The sequence below is a fragment of the Oncorhynchus clarkii genome, chromosome 30 (assembly GCF_045791955.1).
Source record: "Oncorhynchus clarkii lewisi isolate Uvic-CL-2024 chromosome 30, UVic_Ocla_1.0, whole genome shotgun sequence".
Classification (NCBI taxonomy): Eukaryota; Metazoa; Chordata; class Actinopteri; order Salmoniformes; family Salmonidae; genus Oncorhynchus; species Oncorhynchus clarkii.
In genome coordinates, this window is record NC_092176.1 from 1,802,164 (window position 1) to 1,826,634 (window position 24,471).

General features: G+C 44.0%; 1 protein-coding gene across 2 annotated transcripts in view; it reads left to right on the plus strand.

The window, feature by feature from the left end:
• The window catches only part of LOC139390005 (glutamate receptor, ionotropic, delta 2), a 565,966-nt gene that overhangs the window by 304,211 nt on the left and 237,284 nt on the right, over positions 1–24,471 (plus strand). For both annotated transcript variants that reach the window (XM_071137092.1, XM_071137090.1), the window contains exons 3-4: positions 11,888–12,175; positions 22,185–22,390. In XM_071137092.1, the coding sequence (XP_070993193.1) occupies positions 11,888–12,175; positions 22,185–22,390 (494 nt within the window). The remainder of the gene's footprint in view (positions 1–11,887; positions 12,176–22,184; positions 22,391–24,471) is intronic.

Consider the following 24,471-nt stretch of genomic DNA (forward strand, 5'->3'; position numbering starts at 1 on the left):
GGCGTGCCAGGCCAAAGTGACAACGATCTTGTGCGTGAGCAATTAAATCAGAGTGACTCCAAGCATTTAGATGGCAAATTGCACCCAATCCATTTTCTAAATATGATTGAACAATTGATGAATAGGTCATTGTGACGCGTGACAATGGAATGGGGGAGAAAGAGGAAGAGTGTGTTTGCTCATTCAGACTCTTGGCTGCCCATTCCAAGCGCTTCCCTGCTTGTCTTGGTGGCAAAGTGAATCACTTCTCCAGCAGCAGCGCACAAGGCCAGGGTGTTTCCGACTCTCCAAGCAAGTAGCGAAAAAGGAAAGAATGAGTTGCAGATTCCTCTCATAAAAGTGACAGCAACTAAAGCCTCAGCTATAAAAAATATTTGAAAAAGCTCTGGAAGCTCCAGGGAGACATTTATCTTGTGTGCTCAACAGCGGCAGGTTTCACGATGGAGAGCGCGAGAGCAAGGGAGGGAAGAGGGAGGGAAAGGGGGATTGGATCCATCTTCCAATAGGCTTCCTCGTGACCATTATTCAAGGGTTAATTCCCTATTGGACATATAGTTCAGCTGGCATACAGCTCAAAATGTATGTAAGGTACAGTTTTTGTCAAATAATGATGGATGCAAATGCTTTATAATGAGAAGAATCCACAAAACAAACACACTCACTTACGGGTTACGCACAGACACTTGCATACTCACAGAGAGACGAGCAACAATAAAATAGAAAACGCATGCACACAGAGATAATCATCCTTATACGTAAACTCAGCAAAAAAAGACCCTGTCTTTCAAAGATAATTTGTAGAAAATCTAAATAACTTCACAGATTTTTTTTGTAAAGGGTTTAAACACTGTTTCCCATGCTTGTTTAATGAGCCATAAACGATTGATGAACATGCACTTGTGGAACGGTCGTTAAGACACTAACAGCTTACAGACGTTAGGCAATAAAGGTCACAGTTATGAAACCTTAGGACACTAAAGATGCCTTTCTACTGACTCTGAAAAACACCAAAAGAAAGATGCCCAGGGTCCCTGCTCATCTGTGTGAACGTGCCTTAGGCATGCTGCAAGGAGGCATGAGGACTGCAGATGTGGCCAGGGCAATAAATTGCAATGTCCGTACTGTGAGACGCCTAAGACAGCGCTACAGGGAGACAAGACGGACAGCTGATTGTCCTCACAGTGGCAGACCACGTGTAACACCTGCACAGGATCGGTACATCCGAACATCACACCTGCAGGACAGGTACAGGATGGCAAAAACAACTGCCCGAGTTACACCAGGAATGCACAATCCCTACATCAGTGCTCAGACTGTCCGCAATAGGCTGAGAGAGGCTGGACGGAGGGCTTGTAGGCCTGTTGTAAGGCAGGTCCTCACCAGACATCACCGGCAACAACGTCGCCTATGGGCACAAATCCACCGTTGCTGGACCAGACAGGATTGGCAAAAAGTGCTCTTCACTGACGAGTCGTGGTTTTGTCTCACCAGGGGTGATGGTCAGATTCACGTTTATCGTCGAAGGAATAAGCGTTACACCGAGGCCTGTACTCTGGAGCAGGATCGATTTGGAGGTGGAGGGTCCGTCATGGTCTGGGGCGGTGTGTCATAGCATCATTGGACTGAGGCTTGTTGTCATTGCAGGTAATCACAATTATGTGCGTTACAGGGAAGACATCCTCCTCCCTCATGTAGTACCCTTCCTCCAGGCTCATCCCGACATGACCCTCCAGCATGACAATGCCACCAGCCATACTGCTCATTCTGTGTGTGATTTCCTGCAAGACAGGAATACCAGTGTTCTGCCATGGCCAGCGAAGAGCCCGGATCTCAATTGAGCACGTCTGGGACCTGTTGGATCGGATGGTGAGGGCTAGGGCCATACCCCCCCCCCCCCCCACAGAATTGTCCGGGAACTTGCAGATGCCTTGGTAGAAGAGTGGGGTAACATCTCACAGCAAGAACTGGCAAATATGGTGCAGTCCATGAGTAGGAGATGCATTGCAGTACTAATGCAGCTGGTGGCCACACCAGATACTGACAGTCACTTTTGATTTTGACCCCCAATTTGTTCAGGGACACATTATTCCATTTCTGTTAGTCACATGTCTGTGGAACTTGTTCAGTTTATGTCTCAGTTGTTGAATCTTGTTATGCTCATACAAATATTTACACATGTTAAGTTTGCTGAAAATATACGCAGTTGACAGTGAGAGGACGTTTTTTTGTTGTCGCTGAGTTCATGTGCACACACTCACACATACACACAAACACACATCCACAGGTGTACACATACACATACACATGCACACCGCACACACACACCCCTCCTCACTTCACATACTGTACAGTAGTAATAGATGTATTGGGTAGATGAGTTGATAGTGAGCGAGATGGAATGCTCTGTCTGCAGCAGAGCATGTTATTGAGCTCTCTCATGTTCCCCTTGTCTGGAGTAAACGGGGCCTTTCTGTAGAATAGTCTGCAGTCACTTCACTCTCACTCAGGTGTGACTGTGCACACACACACGGCTACAAAGGGGCACACACACAAGCACGCACGCACGTATACATGCAAGCTCGCACACACACACAATCTGTAAATTACAGTAGATTATACAGTTTTCACATGAGGTAGTACTTCCATTACCCAACTAAATGTACAGAAAATCGAAAATGTCCATAATATCTATCCTGTAACGGTTTTCTTCTTCCTCTGATGAGGAGTATGAAACATCGGATCAATGGGCTGCGTGGTAAGTGTCCATAATGTATTTATTAAACTGAACACAGAATACAAAAAAAACACAAGAGAAATAAATGAAAACCGACACAGTTCTGTATGGAAGACACAGAAAACAACTACCCACAAATCATAGTGGGAAAACTGCCTAAGTATGGTTCTCAATCAGAGACAACGATAAACAGCTGCCTCTGATTGGGAACCATACCAGGCCAAACACAGAAATACAAAAACATAGAATGCCCACCCCAACTCACGCCCTGACCAAAACTAAAATAGAGACATAAAAAAGGAACTAAGGTCAGGACGTGACATATCCAATGTGTAATCAAAGGCGACAATCATTCATGCAACAAACAAAAAAAGAAATCAGGTAAGAGTTGCAAGATGCAAAATGTTTTGTACGCATTCATTTGCCTCAAGCCTGTCTTGAGCATTTGGCCATACATTGAATATCACAGTGAATGTCCTTTTGGCATGGCAAATCCAAGCTTGACATTGTTCTACATTGATGTCGTCGCATGCTTCATCAATGGCCAGATAGTGTGGCATTTTCATGGGGATGGCGATTGTACATCTTCCACCTCTATGCTTAAAATAATTCCTCAATAGGGTTGAAGAAAGGAGAGTATGGGGGCAGGTATAGGTTCACAAATCGAGAATGGGCCTGAAACCATGTCTGAACCACCTCTGCATGGTGGAACCTGACATTGTCCCACATAATGACATAGGTGACCCCTTCACCTTGACAGGCCTGCTCAATTTCATTGAGAAACACAATGAGGTGTCCAAGTGATGGCCTATGTCCTACCACACCATCTTCAGGCACTAGGACGGTTGCCTGACCTGCTTCATCAGCAATGATATCCTTGTGATGGTTCACAGCAGCATCAAGAACCATCCCCCTCTAAAAATAAAATGTGGTTAGTTATTTTTACGGTATATTCCAATATGATATTGTGAAGTAGCATGCATCAAATAGTAACAGTAATACAGTATATAGTGCTGTACCTGAACATACTCGTCCCGGAGTAGTTTCACCCGGTCGTTGTTTCAGCCGGTCGTTGTTTCTCTCAAAATGTGTTTCATAGATACCTTGTTGCTAGGCTGATGGATGCCACATTGGCAAAGGTGTACTCGCTCTCCTCAATGGCCTGCTTTATTTCGGACAGCTGTATATGTCACCATTTCCACCACTGCCCACTCCTGCAGGTCGGTCATTACACGGATATGGCCACCGCCATGTTTTTCTTTGTCAATTCAGAGGGTAGAACAGAGTATACTGTCAATAGATCATACTGTAAAAATCCTGTAACATGTTTTGTGAATTTACATGCATTACAATCATATGTAATTTTCTGTAATAGTAAAGCATAGTCCATGTCCTGCAGACTTACCGATTTTCTTGGTGAAATGTTCTCATGATCGAATTGACAGTTGAGGTTTTCAAACTGGGGTGAACTAATCTGGCAGCCTCTGCCAAGGTAAGGCCACTGTTTTCCACATGGTCAACGACGCTGGCCCTGACGTCATGAGACACAACAGTTCCCTGCCATCTGCCTCCCTCTCTCTGGTGTCCACCTCTTTGACGTGCCCATGCCCACCTCTTTCTCCTCTTTGACAGGGCCCATGCCCACCTCTTTAACCTCTTTGACAGGGCCCATGCCCACCTGTTTAACCTCTTTGACAGGGCCCATGCCCACCTCTTTAACCTCTTTGACAGGGCCCATGCCCACCTGTTTAACCTCTTTGACAGGGCCCATGCCCACCTCTTTAACCTCTTTGACAGGGCCCATGCCCACCTGTTTGACCTCTTTGACATGTTGCATTCCCAACTCTGTGACCTCTTTGATGGGGCCCATGCCCATCTCTGTGACCTCTTTAATGGGGCCCATGCCCACCTCTCTGACCTCTTTGAAGGGGCCCATGCCCACCTCTCTGACCTATTTAATGGGCCCATGCCCACCTCTCTGACCTCTTTAATAGGGCCCATGCCCTACTCTTTAACCTCTTTGATGGGGCCCATGCCCTACTCTCTGACCTCTTTGATGAGGCCCATGCCCACCTCTTTAACCTCTTTAATGGGGCCCATGCCCACCTCTCTGACCTCTTTGATGGAGCCCATGCCCACCTCTCTGACCTCTTTGATGGAGCCCATGCCCACCTCTCTGACCTCTTTGATGGAGCCCATGCCCACCTCTCTGACCTCTTTGATGGAGCCCATGCCCACCTCTCTGACCTCTTTGATGGAGCCCATGCCCACCTCTCTGACCTCTTTGATGGAGCCCATGCCCACCTCTCTGACCTCTTTGATGGAGCCCATGCCCACCTCTCTGACCTCTTTGATGGAGCCCATGCCCACCTCTCTGACCTCTTTGATGGAGCCCATGCCCACCTCTCTGACCTCTTTGATGGAGCCCATGCCCACCTCTCTGACCTCTTTGATGGAGCCCATACCCACCTCTCTGACCTCTTTGATGGAGCCCATACCCACCTCTCTGACCTCTTTGATGGAGCCCATGCCCACCTCTCTGACCTCTTTGATGGAGCCCATACCCACCTCTCTGACCTCTTTGATGGAGCCCATGCCCACCTCTCTGACCTCTTTGATGGAGCCCATGCCCACCTCTCTGACCTCTTTGATGGAGCCCATGCCCACCTCTCTGACCTCTTTGATGGAGCCCATACCCACCTCTCTGACCTCTTTGATGGAGCCCATGCCCACCTCTCTGACCTCTTTGATGGAGCCCATACCCACCTCTCTGACCTCTTTGATGGAGCCCATACCCACCTCTCTGACCTCTTTGATGGAGCCCATGCCCACCTCTCTGACCTCTTTGATGGAGCCCATGCCCACCTCTCTGACCTCTTTGATGGAGCCCATGCCCACCTCTCTGACCTCTTTGATGGAGCCCATACCCACCTCTCTGACCTCTTTGATGGAGCCCATACCCACCTCTCTGACCTCTTTGATGGAGCCCATGCCCACCTCTCTGACCTCTTTGATGGAGCCCATGCCCACCTCTCTGACCTCTTTGATGGAGCCCATACCCACCTCTCTGATCTCTTTGATGGAGCCCATGCCCACCTCTCTGACCTCTTTGATGGAGCCCATACCCACCTCTCTGACCTCTTTGATGGAGCCCATGCCCACCTCTCTGACCTCTTTGATGGAGCCCATGCCCACCTCTCTGACCTCTTTGATGGAGCCCATGCCCACCTCTCTGACCTCTTTGATGGAGCCCATACCCAACTCTCTGATGGGCCCCTTGTTCACAAGCACTTTGATTTCTTCCTCTCCCTTGCTGTCTATCCCGCATCATGCTGAAAGAAATTGCAAGTGTTCACATACCCCAATTGTGGTTACCACTATGTGAAGTCAATAAGCAATAACGAGTAGGCATTATGTCTCAAAATCCACGTATAGTAGACAAACCAGTTTAAAATCTATAGGTTTACTAAACGGTTAGTTAAGTGATTAACCATTAAGCGCAGTTGGATTAAGTGAAGGTCAAACAAATGAGAAGATAAACATTATGAAAAGTATTGTGAGCGTTGCATTGTGAAAGGACATTATTTTATATGAAAGGTATTTCTAGATTAAACACTGTTTTAGGAATTAGGTTTGGTGAAAAAGTTACTGTGCTTACAGTTTAGAAAAAAAACTGCCTTTTTTAATCTGTTTTGAGTTTTGTACTAAGAGTTGTGAAACTGTTTCCACATACTGTTATAGTACCAAAGCAATAAAAACAACTGTAACAGGCAATGATACTCCTGGGACTCAACTGAACTATGGAGTCACGATCTAAAGTGGTTGTGTGTTGTGCAAAGCAAACATAAAGATGCACTCTCAAACTTTTGTATCATTCCAGCCAGTAGTTTTGAAAGTGGTGCTCACGAGCCAAAACGTGGCCCCCGTTTTTTTTTGTACTACGTCATCCAATTGTGAACTACGGCATCCGTTTCCTGTGAAATGTGCCTCGTTTTGCACTTCATATGATATCATATGAAGTTTGCAATTTATGTGATGTTTTACAAATAAATAATACCTCTAAATACAATACAATATGCAATGAAGTGGTTGCGCCAAGCTACGGTTAAAGAAAAAAATCCACTCAAAAACTATATTTTGGTATTTTGTCAGTAGTCCACTGTTGGTACAGTCCAAAAATGTTTTGCGTGTCAGCAGTCAAGTTTTTAAGACATTGGACTTTCAAGAAGCAAAGTGTTACTTGCCACATCATCATGATGGACAGCTCTTGTGGACATTCATGCAAGTAGCCTGGTGGTTAGAGCTTTCGGCCAGTAAGCAAAATATTGCTGGATCGAATCCCAGAGCTGATAAGGTAAAACTCTGTCGCTCTGCCCCTGAGCAAGGCAGTTAACCCACTGTTCCCCAGGTCCTGAAGACGTGGATGTTGATTATGGCAGCCCCCCCCCCCCCCCCCCCGCACCTCTCTTATTCAGAGGGGTTGGGTTAAATGCGGAAGACACATTTCAGCTGAATGCATACAGTTGTACAACTGACTAGATATCCCCATGCCAATTGCACAATCCCTCAACATTTGAGACATCTGTGGCATTGTGCTGTGTGACAAAATTGCACATTTTAGAGTGGCTTTTTTATTGTCCCCAGCATTATTATCTTGGTAAAGGAGAAATGCCCACTAATAGGGATGTAAACTATACAACATTTGAGAGAAATAAGCTTTTTGTGTGTGTGGAACATTTCTGGGATCTTTTATTTCAGCTCATGAAACATGGGACCAACACTTTACATGTTGTGTTAATATTTTTGTTCAGTGTAATTCTCCAAAGTGCCTTAATATTTGGGAATTAGGCTGGCTAACCATAAGAATCCTCCGCCAAAGTCATCATGATGCTAAACGAGGGCAGTTGCATGACCATCCTACACGTTGAATGGAATCTTGTTAGCTAACTCGGTTAGCCAGGCTTATTCAGCTTAAAACTAGACTGCGTTTTATTCATTAAAGACATACTCTTTAAAGCATTAATGGTAATTTTCTAGCCATTATATAATTTATTTAAAATGTAAAAAAAACGGATGTTCTCCAGATTGCCCCTTTAAATTAGAAAATGATGTGCCATTGATGTCATTACTAATTTAGTAACGAAAAAGCCACATAGTCTGTTTGATATATAATTATATATTGCAAGATTGATTCATTATTCAAAAGCTGAATTTATAAAGTGCAGCCTTCAACTTAAGTTTAATAATAAAAATATATATGTTTTGACCACCTCAGATAGAGAGGGAACTAGAGAGAGACAGGAGTAGAGATAATTAGAGAGAAAGGAAGAGAGGGAATTAGAGAGAGAGAGAAATGAGTAGAGAGAGAATTGAGAGAGAGGAAGAGAGGGAACTAGAGAGAGAGAGACAGGAGTAGAGAGAGAATTGAGAGAGAGGAAGAGACGGAACTAGAGAGAGAGACAGGAGTAGAGAGAATTAGAGAGAAAGGAAGACGGGGAACTAGAGAGAGAGATGGAACTAGAGAGAGAGGAAGAGGGAACTAGAGAGAGAGACAGGAATAGAGAGAATTGAGAGAGAGGAAGAGAGGGAACTAGAGAGAGAGACAGAAGTAAAGAGAGAATTGAGAGAGAGAGGAAGAGAGGGAACTAGAGAGAGAGAGACAGGAGTAGAGAAAGAATTAGAGAGAGGAAGAGAGGGAACTAGAGAGAGAGACATGAGTAGAGAGAGAATTAGAGAGAGAGGAAGAGAGGGAATTAGAGAGAGAGAGAAAGGAGTAGAGAGAGAATTAGAGAGAGAGCAAGAGAGGGAATTAGAGAGAGACAGAGAGAGAGGAAGACAGGGAACTAGAGAGAGAGACAGGAGTAGAGAGAGAATTAGAGAGAGAGGAAGAGAGGGAACTAGAGAGAGACAGGAGTACAGAGAGAATTAGAGAGAAAGGAAGAGGGAACTAGAGAGAGAGACAGGAGTAGAGAGAGAATTGGAGAGAGAGGAAGAGAGGGAACTAGAGAGAGAGACAGGAGTAGAGAGAGAATTGGAGAGAGAGGAAGAGAGGGAACTGAGAGAGAGAGACAGGAGTAGAGAGAGGCAGATGTGTGTGTTCATATCTGGTGTGTGTGTTGTAGTGGTAGTGATGATATTGAAGAGCCCAGTAAACTCTTGTGGCACCACTGCTCTCCCATTGGCAGAGCTGCTGTTTGGAGTTTTTGTTCTTTCTTTCTCTCTCTCTCTCTCTCTCTCTTCGCCTTACTCCCGTTTTCATTATGCCTTTCTCAGCAGCATTGTTCCTGCCTCCTCTATTCCAACACACCCTTACTTGACACTTACATTACTCTGGCAAATGACTCTGCATCACAGCTCTGCTTGCCACTCCATGTTTCACCTTCCCAACTTTGTGACAAGAAATCCAGCGGTGTGAGCCAGTGCAAGGCACGAGGGGGCAGACAGGCAGGCAGTGGGTGAAGGGGGTGGGGGGTTGTTGGCCAGCGTGCAATCACTGGAAAATAAAATGTGTGATCTACGATTTAAGAATATCCTACCAATGGGACATTAAAAACTTTAGTATCTTTTATGTTTCACCGATTTGTGGCTGAACGACGACACGGACACTATAGAGCTGGCTGGGTATTCCGTGCATCGGCAGGACAGAGAAGCTACGTCTGGTAAGACAAGGGGTGGGCATGTGTGTCTATTTGTAAATAACCGCTGGTGCACGATTTCTTATATTAAAGAAGTCTCAAGGTATTGATCACCTGAGGTAGAGTACCTCATGATAAGCTGTAGACCACACCATCTACCAAGAGAGTTCTCATTTATATTATTCGCAGCTGTCTATTTACCACCACAAACCGATGCTGGCACTAAGACCGCACTCAACGAGCTGTATAAGGCCATAAGCAAACAAGAAAATGCTGATCCAGAAGTGGCGCTCCTGGGACTTTAATGCAGGCAAACTTAAATCCATTTTACCAAATTTCTACCAGCATGTCACATGTGCAACCAGAGGGAAAAACTTGAGACCACCTTTACTCCACACACAGAAACGCATACAAAGCTTTCCCTCGCCCTCCATTTGGCAAATCAGACCATAATTCTATCCTCCTGAATCCTGGTTACAAGCAAAAATGAAAGCAGGAAGTACTCACTCAATACAGAAGTGGTCAGATGACAAGGATGCTACTCTACATGACTGTTTTGCTAGCACAGACTGGAATATGTTCCGGGATTCATCCAATGGCATTGAGGAGTATACCACCTCAGTCACCAGCTTCATCCATAAGTGCATCGACAACGTCATCCCCACAGTGACCGTACGTACATATCCCAACCAGAAGCCATGAATTACAGGGAACATCCTCACCGAGCTAAAGGCTAGAGCTGTCGCTTTCAAAGAGTGGGACATTAATTGTGAGAATTGTGTTCATTGACTACAGCTCAACGTTCAACACCATAGTGGGCCACAAAGCTCATCACTAAGCTAAGGACCATGGGACTAAACAGTTCCCTCTGCAACTGGGTCCTGGATTTCCTGAAGGACCTCCCCCAGGTGGTAAGGATAGGCAACAACATGTCTGCCACACTAATCCTCAACACTGGGGCCCCTCAGGGGTGCGTGCTTAGTCCCCTCCTGTACTCCCTGTTCACCCATTACTGCATGGCCAAACACGACTCCAACGCCATCATTAAGTTTGCTGATGATACAACACCGACAACGATGAGACAGCCTATAGGAAGGAGGTCAGAGATCTGGCAGTGTGGTGCCAGGACAACAACCTCTCCCTAAATGTGAGCAGACAAAGGAGCTGATCGTGGACTACAGGAAAAGGCGGTCCAAACAGAACCGCATTAACATCAACAGGGCTTTATTGGAGCAGGTCGAGAGTTTCAAGTTCCTTGGTGTCCACATCATCAAAAACTATTATGGTCCAAACACACCAAGGCAGTCGTGAAGAGGGCACGACAACACCTTTTCCCCCTCAGGAGATTTTATAAGATTTGGCATGGGTCCCCAGATCCTCAAAGTTCTACAGCTACACCATCATGATCATCCTGACCGGTTGCTTCACCGCCTGGTATGGCAACTGCTCGGCATCTGACCGTAAGGCGCTACAGAGGGTGGTGTGTACGGACCAGTACGTCACTGGGGCCAAGCTTCCTACCATCCAGGACCTATATACTAGGCGGTGTCAGAGGAGGGCCCCAAAAAATTGTAAAAGATTCCAGTATTTCAGTATTACTTTAGTGCCTTGCTGCAAACAATGTTATTGAGCCATCCTCAGTTTCTCCCATCATTGCCATTGAACTTTGTAGCTGTTTTAAAATCCCAAATGGCCTCCCTGAGCAGGGAGGCCACATCCCTGAGCAGTTTCCTTCCTGTCCTGCAGCTCTGTTCAGAAGGACGACTGTATCTTTGATGCGTCTGGGTGGTTTAACACATCATCCACAGCACATTTATTAACTGTACTATGCTTAAAGAGATATTCAATGTGTACATTTTGTTATTGTTGCACATTTACAAATCACTGCCATTATTTATGAGACTTTCAAAAAGTTCCCTGGTCTTTTGAAAGTTGCATCTGTGCTTGAAATTCAATACTTGACTGAGGGACCTGTATGTGTATATGTATGTGTGTATGTATGTGTGTGTGGGGGGGGGGGGACACAGAGGAAGGGGTAGTCATTCAAAAATCAGGTCAACCCCTATTAATTCACATGGAATGAGTCCATGTAGCTTATTATTTAATTTGTTATGCCAAATTTGAATCCTGAACAAACGTATGCTCGCCTCCACAAAGGGGATGAATAATTATGCAACAACTATATATTTGTTATTTAATTGTATAAATTTGTAAAAATCTATTTGTTAATACTCAAATGTTCTTTTCAATTTTCACTTTGTGTAGCTCAATGACAAAAAACATCCCAATTAGATATATTTCAATCCCACTTTAATGCTTTTGCTACTGGCTCCTGATTATAGCCAACAACCATATTACAACAACTTTATTACACCAGAATGGTAATGTATGTCATTACTGTATGTCCTCTTTTCCTCAGTTTGAAAACTTTAAATAACTCTCTTTTTCTCTCTCTCTCTATCCCCTTCTCCCTTTCCCTCCCTCCCTGTCCCCCCTCCTTCTCTCACCCTCTGTGCAGCCTGTGAGTTGATGAACAGGGGGATCTTGGCGCTGGTCAGCTCTATCGGCTGTATGTCGGCGGGCTCCCTTCAGTCTCTGGCGGACGCGATGCACATCCCGCACCTCTTCATCCAGCGTGCCACTGCCGGGACCCCTCGCTCCAGCTGCCCCCTCATCACCACCCGCACCCGCCAGGATGACTACACCCTCTTCGTGCGCCCGCCCGTCTACCTCAATGACGTCATCCTCCAAGTGGTCAGCGAGTACAGCTGGCAGAAGTTCATCATCTTCTACGACCAGGAATACGGTAAGTCTTCATGGGCGGCCGTGTTAGGGGAAGTGGGGCGAAGCAGACTTGGGTTCAAATACTGTTTGAATCATATCAAATACTAGATCTGAGCTTTAAGGAAGTCGCCTTTTGCAAAAAAAACAATAGAACGGTCCCAAAAGTTTAAACCACGACCACTTGGCACTCCTGGCAGGCTAAAGCGAACGTTCCAGATGTTAAATATTTTGAATAGTATGTGAACCCAGGTATGATGCGAAGTGGTGTTCAGAGAGTACGGAGTGGGGAATGGGGGGGGGGGGGGGGGTACTGTAGTTGACGTCCATAGGGAGGCATTCAATGATGTATGAAGATATGGGTTGGAGATCTGGTAGACTCGCAGCATGGCAGACATTAGCAAGCTAATGGATAGAGGCCTGAACTCTGCAACCCTGCATTCAGGAGGCCGATAGGTAATGCATGGACATAGTAAATGTTTCCCACCATCTCCATCAACCTTCGTTATACTGGATTGTTTGTGTACTGTATGTGAGAGAAAGAGAGAGAGAGAGAGAGAGCCTTTGTATGTGTTTGTGCATGAGAGAAAGGGTCAGGCAGACAGAGATTATGTTCATCACTGAATGTGTATGGGTGTGTGTAAGTCTGTCCTGTGTCTGGCATTGTCTCCACTCCCCGTGTATGTCCCTATGGATCCCATGTTCCATAATTCACTGCAGCATGTTAAAAGTATCAGGGATGGCTAAATAAGTGTGGCTCCCAGCAGACCAGCCAATGGAGGCATTTTGGGTGTCACTGCCAGTTGCACTGTGGTGTAGTGTAGTGCTATAATGAAGCTCTGCGGCTGCCAAGCCCACTCACCATCCTTAAGCCCCAACATGGTTCTGAATCAGAAGATGGGCCTGCCAGGTATTAACCATACCAGTCTCTAAGCCCGAGCTCTTTGAGATGTAACAGTGTTCTCTCATACATCGCTTTGTCTTCTGAAAAACGGCTTTGAGGACAATAGAGTGTGTATGTGTAAATTGAATTGGGTTGCCCACTTTCCTCAATTTTCAGGTCTAGTGGTGCAGTCGGAAGACTGAAAACTGGGGGAGTTCAGTGTGTCTGTATGCAGCTGGATTCAAGAGTTCCCAGAGCTGTCGCTCCTATCAGCCTATCTAGCCTGGGTTCCAGTCTGTTACTCCTCTTTTGCCAACTCCTTGTTGAATTATCATGCCAAATAAACGGGATCTGTGGGACAAAAAAAAAAAAGATACAATTCCCAGATTTGCATGAACCCGGTGATTGGATGGTAACTGTAGGTGTTATCGAATCAGGAACATTATCCTCTGTCCTACTGGGCTCAAGACTTAATCTGGTTGGATAGCATATATCGAACATTCCCCAGTAAATGGATTGTATTTGGCTACGACGCTGGCTGCAGATACTGACTCTCATCTGGGGAAAAAGGTGAAATCAACACTGGCTTGTTCCCCTGCTTGTGTAATGAGAACTCTTCATTTCGAGGACACGTAAGCTGATGGTTTCTTATTAAGAACACGCAGGTGAAATCCCAGTTGAATGCCGGAGCCGCTGTGGGACACACTTCGAGATCCTAGAACCGAGACCATGTGCAGATAACATAGCTACACCGGAGCCGATTAAGTAGGCCCATTGTTGTTGATGGTGGGGAAACAGAGAGGAAGCACAAAGTTTGCATCCCAAATGGTACCCTATTCCCTATACTTTTGACCAGAGTTCTATTGGGCTCCTTATGGCCCCTGGATGAAAGCAGTGCGTAGCCAGAGTCTCTTTTTACCACCGTAGGAATTCAAAGGATCCTTCCTATTTGTTTAGCATTGACCCTACTTTTGACCAATCTCTAGTCCCCTTTCCAAAACAGGAATTCCTGTGGATTTTGAAAGTCAGAGCTTCTGCTGTACATGTATCACTCCCAATCGAGTTTGTCCACTAATATGAACATATTAGGCAGAACATATATTGATTTTTAGCCCTCTCTTTATTATTTGGATAATATTTCCATAGTTATTTGAATTTATCAAAGATAGTGTCTGCTTTTTTATATAGTTTATTATGTATACGGCGGTACATTATTTATTTTTATTTTACCTTTATTTAACTAGGCAAGTCAGTTAAGAACAAATTCTTATTTTCAATGACGGCCTAGGAACAGTGGGTTATAACTGCCTGTTCAGGGGCAGAACGACAGATTGGTACCTTGTCAGCTCGGGGGTTTGAACTTGCAACCTTCCAGTTACTAGTCCAACGCTCTAACCACTAGGCTACCCTGCCGCCCGAAGTTCATCCCATCCTATAATTGTTGTAAGCGTCTCAGTCAATGTTGACAGAGAACATATACCGAAAGAGAAACAGTATGTTCATCAAAACATCTGGTGGCATGTGTAGGGGGCCAGTTTGACAACCCAAACCTATGGATTGTAGAACATTAAAAACATGCTAAACATACACGATCTGATGAAATCAAACGATTTATTACCGTATTACATTTGAAATCGCAACATACTTACAATTGAAGACATACATAAAATAACATAAAACAAACGGTCGGATTGTAAATATGACTCTTTGGGAAGGGGGCAACGGTTAGTTCCTGGTGAGCAGCCGTGCTCCTCAGGGTAGTAAAATAATAATATATGCCATCTAGCATACACTTTTATCCATGCTTCAACTAGATATGTTAGTGCCACTGAATTAAATTAGAATATTGATGGGAGACTGTTACAGAGGAGTGTAAATGCTTTTTTTTTTAGGCTGGATCATGTTGTTGTATTGTATGTTTTAATTATGTCATGTATTGATTGTTACTGCCGCCTTGGCCAGTTCTCCCTCGAAAAAGAGACTCGGTCTCATTGGGCTTTTCCTGGTTAAATACAGGTTATATTTTAAAAAAATGAACTCTTACATCCGTGCGTGCATACGTTTTCGTGCGGGTGGCCTCAGCGGTAATCGAATCCAAGGCTGTTGGAGTTGCGAGCACCATGCTCTAGCAACTGAGCCACACAGAACCGCATTCTCAAGGTGGCTGTGATCCGAGCCTCAAATGTGAGTCTCCATATTTCCTCGTCTTAGTCTTTCATATTTACAGGGAGCCCTTTCTCTTCCAAGGTGATGGGGAGAGATTTATGGTGCCATGTAGCCAGGTTTGTTTTTGAGCTCTTTGTAGTGCAGGTGTGTTGTGAAGCGTAGTAAAAGCATTAGGCACAGAAGAGATGCTGCAGCTACTCTGGGATTGATGGAGGCAGCCCGAGACCTACACCTCACTCAATCAGCATAAAGGCATATAGCACAGACACACACATAGACACACACACACGCTTGTGATTTGAGACACACACATAGGGGGCGGGCATGAGAGTAGTAAGGCTAATGCAGATAAATCAAGGAATGTAATTGAATTTGGTTTGGCACCATTGGCTATGAATTGTAACAGCTCCCTTGATAAAGAAAGATTAAGATAGTTAGAATAGGGAGACAAGGTTTACTGTTATGGGTGCACAACTCACTTGAAGTTGTTGTATTGTGCGGGGGATATGGTTAAGGGACCGAATATAATATGTGAGAGGCTGAGACATAAACAGTATCTTATTACAGTCTGCTGAATATTGATTGATGTAGTGTTACAACCACAGGCCTGACCCAGAGAGTCCAGGGACCACATGTAATCAAGCATCTCAGAGTATTAGTGCTGATCTAGGATCATGTTCATGTGATATTATTTATTATGTTCTAAAAGGCAAAACTGATCCTAGATCAGCATTCTTACTCTGAGACCTATCATGAATATGGGCCTAGGAATTTGAACTGTCATATTCTACGTAGACTAATAGTCAAGACATTAAACTATGAAATAGCACATTTCTGAGGGTGGTAACTAATGAACTTATCCTCTGCAGCAGAGGTAACTCTGGGTCTTCCTTTCTTGTGGTGGTCCTCATGAGATTGTTTCATCATAGCGCTTGATGGCTTTTGTGACTGCACTTTAATAAACTTCAAAAGTTCTTGAAATTTTCCAGATTGACTGACCTTCATGTCTTAAAGTAATGTCTTAAAGTTCTCTTTGCTTATTTGAGCTGTTCTTGCCATAATATGGACCAAATACGGCTATCTTCTTGGTACCACCCCTACCTTGTCACAACACAACTGATTGTCTCAAACATATTCATAAGGAAATAAATTCCACAAATGAACTTATAACAAGACACACCTGTTAATTGAAATGCATTCCAGGTGACTACCTCATGAAGCTGGTTGAGAGAATGTCAAGAGTGTGCAAAGCTGTCATCAAGGCAATGGGTGGCTATTTTGAAGAATCTCAACAATAGAATATATTTTAATTTGTTCAACACTTTTTTGGTTACTACATGATTCCACATGTGTTATTTCATAGTTTGATGTCTTCACTATTATTCTACAATGTAGAAAATAGTAAAAATAAAGAAATACCCTTGAATGAGTAGGTGTGTCAACGACCGATACAGTACTCAACTATCTGGATGAGAGGATGTTATGTCACTTTACACACACACACACACGCACACACACACACACACACACACACACACACACACACACACACACACACACACACACACACACACACACACACACACACACACACACACACACACACACACACACACACAATGATCAAATTAGCCAGCACCAATGTTCAGTGGATGAACCACATACTTTTAGCTTTGACTCACAGCTAGAGTGTATAGACCTAGACTAGCATCCCCTCAGGTCAGCAGGAAGTCTCAATTTATAGGCCCCTGTGTTGCTACGGGGCGGGGCTTGGACTCTACTCACCAGCTTTTGTTTTAATTTCGGGACGCATTTTGGGAAACATGGAGGGAGGAATACCCAGAGGTAGAGCTGTGACCTAGACTGTCAAATCTCCTCTCTTCATGCTAACGATAATAGAGAGGCTAATGCTGATTGTGAAAACGCCTGTGTTTTCTTACAGATTGAAAGTGCCTCATAGTCCAATCTATTCGCCCATACCAACATGTCTGTTTGTTCGTTTCCCCAGGCAGTTTTCCACTGTGGTCTGATACATGTAGGTGTGGGTGACATCAACCCTGCACACATCAACCCTCATGACTGTAAATGTAACGGTAGTGAAGAACTCACATTAGCAACACAGTTTTCTTCCTCACTGTTTGATCTCTCTCTCTCTCTCTCACACTGAGATGCACCTACACAGTCCCGTTGTAAACAGCAGTCTAGCTGCCGACCTTGTGATGTTTGCAGCAACAGGGACCTCTGGGTATTCTTTGATCCATATGTTCCAATATGTGTCCCGAAATTAAAACACAAGCTGGTGTGTGGAGTCCAAGACTCCAAGTTGTTTAAAATATGATCATCATTGTTTTAAAAACCGTACTTAATGGACAACTTTTAACATTTAAGATTTTTCTTCCTAGTAAACTCTGTCTGTCAGTCGTTTGTCCCTTCCCTCCCTCCCTTCTCCAGCGCACCACTGGACAATTATCACCATGCTGCTCTCCCCCCTCCTCCTCCCCCTTCCCTTCGCCCTCCACATGGGTATCCTCTCCAGGCCAAATCTCCCCCTCTGATCTTTAGACCCTGGCAGATGATGTCATCCACAGCTGGATTGTTGAGTCGTCTTTACTGTGCACTATTTCTCTGTCCCTCGGTGTTGGTTGGAGCTATGGATTACGTTTCTTGCACCATCGCATCGGCCCCGCACATAATGAGGTGCAATCAATATGATTAATTGTTTAATGATGACAATGACAATTAAGGCATTGCCATCATTTGTCCACATCGACGACATCATAAGTTAACTACTGTATAGTGTGTACAATGGAGCCCGAAATGATTGACCCTCTTGATAAAGATGAGGAAAAAATGACCGTATAAAATAATTCATATACTGAGCTATACTGCATGCTCAAAGGATTTTTGAAATGCAAATGAATTACTTAAAAATCATACAATGTGATTTTCTGGATTTTTGTTTTAGATTCCGTCTCTCACAGTTGAAGTGTACCTATAATAACAACTACAGACCTCTACATGCTTTGTAAGTAGGAAAACCTGCAAAATTGGCAGTGTATCAAATACTTGTTCTCCCCACTGTATAATACTTGTTGAAAAACATCTCTTTCTCTGAGCAATTGTATTAGTATAAATAATATAAATTCCCATTTTTTTTAGCATACAATAAAGCTCAGTATTTGAATCATTTATTTTATGCTCATCTTTATCAAGGGTGTCAACTATATGCTGTGTATATATATATATATATATATATATATATATATATATATATATATATATATATATATATACAGTTGAAGTCTGAAGTTTACATACACATTTAAACTCAATTTTTCACAATTCCTGACATTTAATCCTAGTAAGAATTCCCTGTCTTAGGTAATTTAGGATCACCACTTTATTGTGAAATGTCAGAATAATAGTAGAGCTAATTATTTATTTCAGCTTTTATTTATTTCATCACATTCCCAGTGGGTCAGAAGTTTACATACACTCAATTAGTATTTGGTAGCATTGCCTTTAAATTGTTTAACTTGGGTCAAACGTTTCGGGTAGCGGGTTTTGGGTAGCGTTCCACAAGCTTCCCACAATACGTTGGGCCCATTCCTTCTGACAGAGCTGGTGTAACCGAGTCAGGTTTGTAGGCCTCCTTGCTCGCACACGCTTTTTCAGTTCTGCCCACAAATTTTCTATGGGATTGAGGTCAGGTCTTTGAGATGGCCACTCCAGTACCTTGACTTTGTTGTCCTTAAGCCATTTTGCCACAACTCTGGAAGTATGCTTGGGGTCATTGTCCATATGGAAGACCATTTGCAACCAAGCTTTAACTTCCTGACTGATGTCTTGAGCTGTTGCTTCAATATATCCACATAATTTTTCTTCCTCATGAAGCCATCTATTTTGTGAAGTGCACCAGTCCCTCCTGCAGCAAAGCACCCCCACAACATGATACTGACACCCCCGTGCTTCATGTTTAGGATGGTGTTCTTCTGCTTGCAAGCCAAACATAACGATGGACATTATGGCCAAACAGTTCTATTTTTGTTTCATCAGACCAGAGGACATTTCTCCAAAATGTTCCAAACTGTTTAAAGGCACAGTCAACTTAGTGTATGTAAACGTATGTCCCACTGGAATTGTGATACAGTGAATAATAAGTGAAATAATCTGTCTGTAAACAATTCTTGGAAAAATTACTTGTGTCATGCACAAAGTAGATGTCCTAACCGACTTGCCAAAATAATAGTTTGTTAACAAGTAATTTGTGGAGTGTTTGAAAAACTAGTTTTAATGACTCCAACCTAAGAGTATGTAAACTTCAGACTTCAACTGTATATATATAGTATATATCTCAACACTATAGGACTAGGATTTAATTGAAAAAGTTGTACTGTGTATTTCTTGACATAGAAATCTAAAAGAAAGACAGCCTGAGTTAGTGTACCACGAAACCAATTCATTCAGAGCACAAAGCACAACATTTGCAAATTATTGCTTTGCCCGCACATCTGAATCAGTAGCACATTTTTGAAGCCACCTTTGCACTCGTCTTTGGTAGGAGTTGGATTGTGCATTCAGCCAGTGACGCAGCTACGTAATGGATTTGATAAGGCCTGCCCTTGTAGCTGAGAGAGAGCGGGGGAGAGACAGGGTGGAGAGAGACAGGGTGGAGAGAGAGAGAGATAATGTGAGAGGGAGAGAGAGAGCGAGATAGTGATAATGTGAGAAAGATATTAGTGAGAATGTGAGAGAGAGAATGTGAGAGAGATAAAGTGAGAATGTGAGAGAGGGAGAGAGAGCGAGAGAAAGATAATGTGAGAGAGGGAGAGAGGGAGAGAGAGAGAGAAAGTGGGAATGTGAGAGAGGGAGAGAGATAAAGTGAGAATGTGAGAGAGCGAGAGAGAGCTCAGCAAACATGTCCCCATTGGCACGATGTAGATCCAATGCTGGCTAAAATATTGGCCCCACGTAGGCTGCCCACATTGGGCCCAAGGCAGGTGGCCCTGAGGGCAGCCCTCACTTCCCCTGAAATAAGCCGACCCCTTTGGATCACATGCCTGCTACAATGGATCAGAAAGACAGTTAAGTTCTTACTATCATATATATTTTTACCAGAATAATGTCACATTTACTTATCAAAGTCTTTTAATATTGGGGATAGGTGTTCCGCTCACTGACCAACAGCCAGTGAAATTGCAGAGCGCCAAATTCAAACAACAGAAATCTCATACTAAAAATGTCTAAAACATACAAGTGTTATACATCGGCTTAAAGATATACAGTGGGGCAAAAAAGTATTTAGTCAGCCACCAATTGTGCAAGTTCTCCCACTCAAAAAGATGAGAGAGGCCTGTAATTTTCATCATAGGTACACTTCAACTATGACAGACAAAATGAGAAAAAAAATCCAGATAATCACATTGTAGGATTTTTAATGAATTTATTTGCAAATTATGGTGGAAAATAAATAAGTATGTGGTCACCTACAAACAAGCAAGATTTCTGGCTCTCACAGACCTGTAACTTCTTCTTTAAGAGGCTCCTCTGTCCTCCACTCGTTACCTATATTAATGGCACCTGTTTGAACTTGTTATCAGTATAAAAGACACCTGTCCACACCTCAAACAGTCACACTCCAAACTCCACTATGGCCAAGACCAAAGAGCTGTCAAAGGACACCAGAAACAAAATTGTAGACCTGCACCAGGCTGGGAAGACTGAATCTGCAATAGGTAAGCAGCTTGGTTTGAAGAAATCAACTGTGGGAGCAATTATTAGGAAATGGAAGACATACAAGACCACTCCCGGTCACGGCGCACTCCCGGTCACGCGCAGGAAACATCTCCGGAAATTTCCACTGTCCTCTCATTGAAAGTGGTGTTTCTCCCTCATTTTTCAGAGTAAAAGCCTGAAACAATGCGTAAAGACTGACCATATGTAGTGGAAGCCATAGGGATCGTGAACTGGGTCATAAGTCTTTGTATGGTGGATAGGCTTTCAATGGTAAAACAGCCATTTCAAAATATTTCCTGGATGGATTTTCCTCAGGTTTTTGCCTGGTATATCAGTTCTGTTATACTCACAGACATTATTGTAACAGTTTTGGAAACTTTAGTGTTTTCTATCCAATACTACCGCGCATATGCATATCCTAGCTTCTGGGCCTGAGTAACAGGCAGTGTACATGGGGCATCTTTACAAATAAACTACGCCCCCCAAATATTCTAACGAGCCCTCGACTCTACATTATGATGTAGCTGTGCTTTTGTGGACTAGACCTTGCTGGGCTTGGTGTGGGCTGGCCCATGTTGGGCTAGCCTGTGTTGGGCTGGTGTAGGCTTGGTGCAGGCTTGCCTGTGTTGGGCTGATGTGGGATTGGTGTGGGCTAGCCTGTGTTGGGCTTGTTGTGGGCTACCCCGTGTCAGGCTGGTGTGGGACATGGGGCCATTTTTGCTAGGAGATGAGTAGCCAGTCAGCTCTCTGGCTATGATCCATGTTTTATTTACATCCTCTGTGAGACATCAGCCTCATCACTGCAGTGACAAATGTACTACACAGGTCTCACTCCAGCACACTGAAAAAGAAATGCTAATGGTCCATGTATTCCAACCTTTTTCTACAAGAGCAAATGTGATAAAGTGAATGGATAATACTGTGATTTTATAGTACCGGTATCCAAATACATGTTAAGGGGGAACAGTGAAAGCTGATCTCCAATAACCTGTTTTATAGTTTGTGGAAAGATGGTCAGTGAGTTTATTGACATGTCTTTAACTCGACAATAGCGGCTCGGATGTTTTATCTGGCTACTTGTTCACCAAACTGTGACTGACAGGTGTCCGCATAATGAATGTGATGCAAATCCCTCTCCTTTTCTCCATCTCGTCCCCATTTATCCCCCTCTCCCTCCCCACCTCCCCTGCCCCTATCGCTCTACCCCCATTCTCCCTCTCCACCCATCCCTCCCTCTTTTTCCATATAGATATCCGTGGGATCCAGGACTTCCTGGACAAGACGTCTCAGCAAGGCATGGACGTGTCGCTTCAGAAGGTGGAGTCCAACATCAACATGATGATTACCAGCATGTTCCGGACCATGAGGGTGGAGGAGCTCCACCGCTACCGGGACACGCTGCGCCGGGCCGTGCTCTTCATGAGCCCCGCCACCGCCAAGGCCTTCATCACTGAGGTACACACACACACGTGGGTGCACTAGCACGCCCAATGCCTGCACACACTCTCACACATTCTCACACACACTCTCTCTCACACACACAGACACACACACACACACACTCACTTAACAGAGTTAGATTCATAACCCCAGCGTGACTTGTCTCACGCTATCCAATCGCTTGTTTTTATGTAGCGTAATTGGCTAAAACAGGTGCTCACGTGTATTTGCAAGGCAGAGGATCAAAGATCGGGGTCCAGTCCGGGATCATGACGAAGGAAGCTATACCGTTAAGGAGGCACAATGACGCCTGTTGCACATAGGACCTAAACTTTTCCACACTACTACAACTTACATTCTCTCTTCCACATTCCCACTCATATACCTCATGGAGACAATCACTGCTTAAAACACCGGGTCTAATAATTCCTAATAGTGTATTATCCCCAAATTAGCTATGTTTACATATGATCAATAAGTGCTAAGAAGCTGCTAATACATGACTAATTGTCAATTGATAAGTACTTAGGAAGCCCAATCCACAGTGTCAAATGGTTCTCTGTGGTGGTTCCCTATTCCCTTTATTCGTACTCGTAAGATATTAGAGATAAAGGCCCAGTGCAGTCAAAAACGGGATATTCCTATGTTTTATTAGGTACACCCATCTAGTACCGAGTCGGACCCACATTTGTCTCCAGGACAGCCTGAATTCTTCAGGGCATGGAAACGTTGCTCAATTGCTATCAAGGGACCTCATGTTTGCCAGGAAAACATTCCCCATACCATTACACCACCGCCACCAGCCTATACCGATGACACCAGGCAGGATAGGGCGATGGACTAGTGCTACTTACGCCAAATCCTGACTCTACCATCAGCATGACGCATCAGGAGCCGGAATTCATCGACCCAGGCAGTGTTTTTCTGCTCCTTAATTGTCCAGTGTTGGTGATCGCGTGCCCACTAGTCGCTTCTTCTTGTTTTTAGCTGATAGGAGGGGAACGCAGTGTGGTTGTCTGCTGCAATAGCCCATCTGTGACAAGGACTGATGAGTTGTGTGTTACGAGATGCCGTTCTGCACAACACTGTTCAACTGCTCCATTATTTGCTTGCCTGTTAGCTTGCACCTTTCATCAACAAGCTGTTTTTGTCCACAGGACTGCCACTGACTGGATGTTTTTTGTTTGTTGCCCAATCTCGGTAAACCCTTTTCTGAGATACTGGAACCGGCGAGCCTGGCACCTGCGAGCCTGGCACCGACGATCATACCACGCTCAAAGTTGCTTAGGTCACTCGTTTTGCCCATTCGAACGTTCAATCGAGCTATAAACTGGATGCCTCGATGCCTGCTTTATATAGCAAGCCACGGCTATGTGACTCACTGTCTGTAGGAGCAAACCATTTTCATGAACGGGGTGGTGTAAACTGGCCACTGTGTGTATACTTCCATGGGATGAGGTTGGAATGATACTGTGAAATTCTGAAAATGATGATAATGCCCTTTAAGTGTAAGAGCTATTTGAAAAGACTACCTGAAATCAAATCAAATGTTATTTGTCACATGCTTTGTAAAACGACAAGTGTAGACTAAAAGCCAAATCAAAACGAAAGGGTTTTGACTTGCATGAACGAGCGTGTACATGCTGGAATTAGAATGCCTGGTAGTGAATGAGAGTAAAGAGACGACGTCATGCGCTTCAAATTAGAAAACAAGTATTTTTTTCCCTTGGGTCTACATGAAGCAATGCTGGTAAAGTGAGCAGATACATTTCCAGAAAATAGACTGTTTATGCATTGTTACGTCTGGAATTGTGAATAGTTAAAAAGTGTTTTATTATTATTAATATATATTAATATTATAATACATATTATTATTATAATACATATTTGAAAAAAAGCAACATGTTTGTTTATTTCCAGCACAGGCATATAGATTAGGCAGGATACAGCTGGGGAACTCTAGGAACTCTGTTCAAGAGAGAACACTTATGTGTAAAGAATGAGACTAGCTAAACTCTTTATAAACTGCTAGGGTCTATTAGCTACAATTCTCTCACGTTAGTGAGCCAACATAACAGGAGGAAGGTACGGTGGCT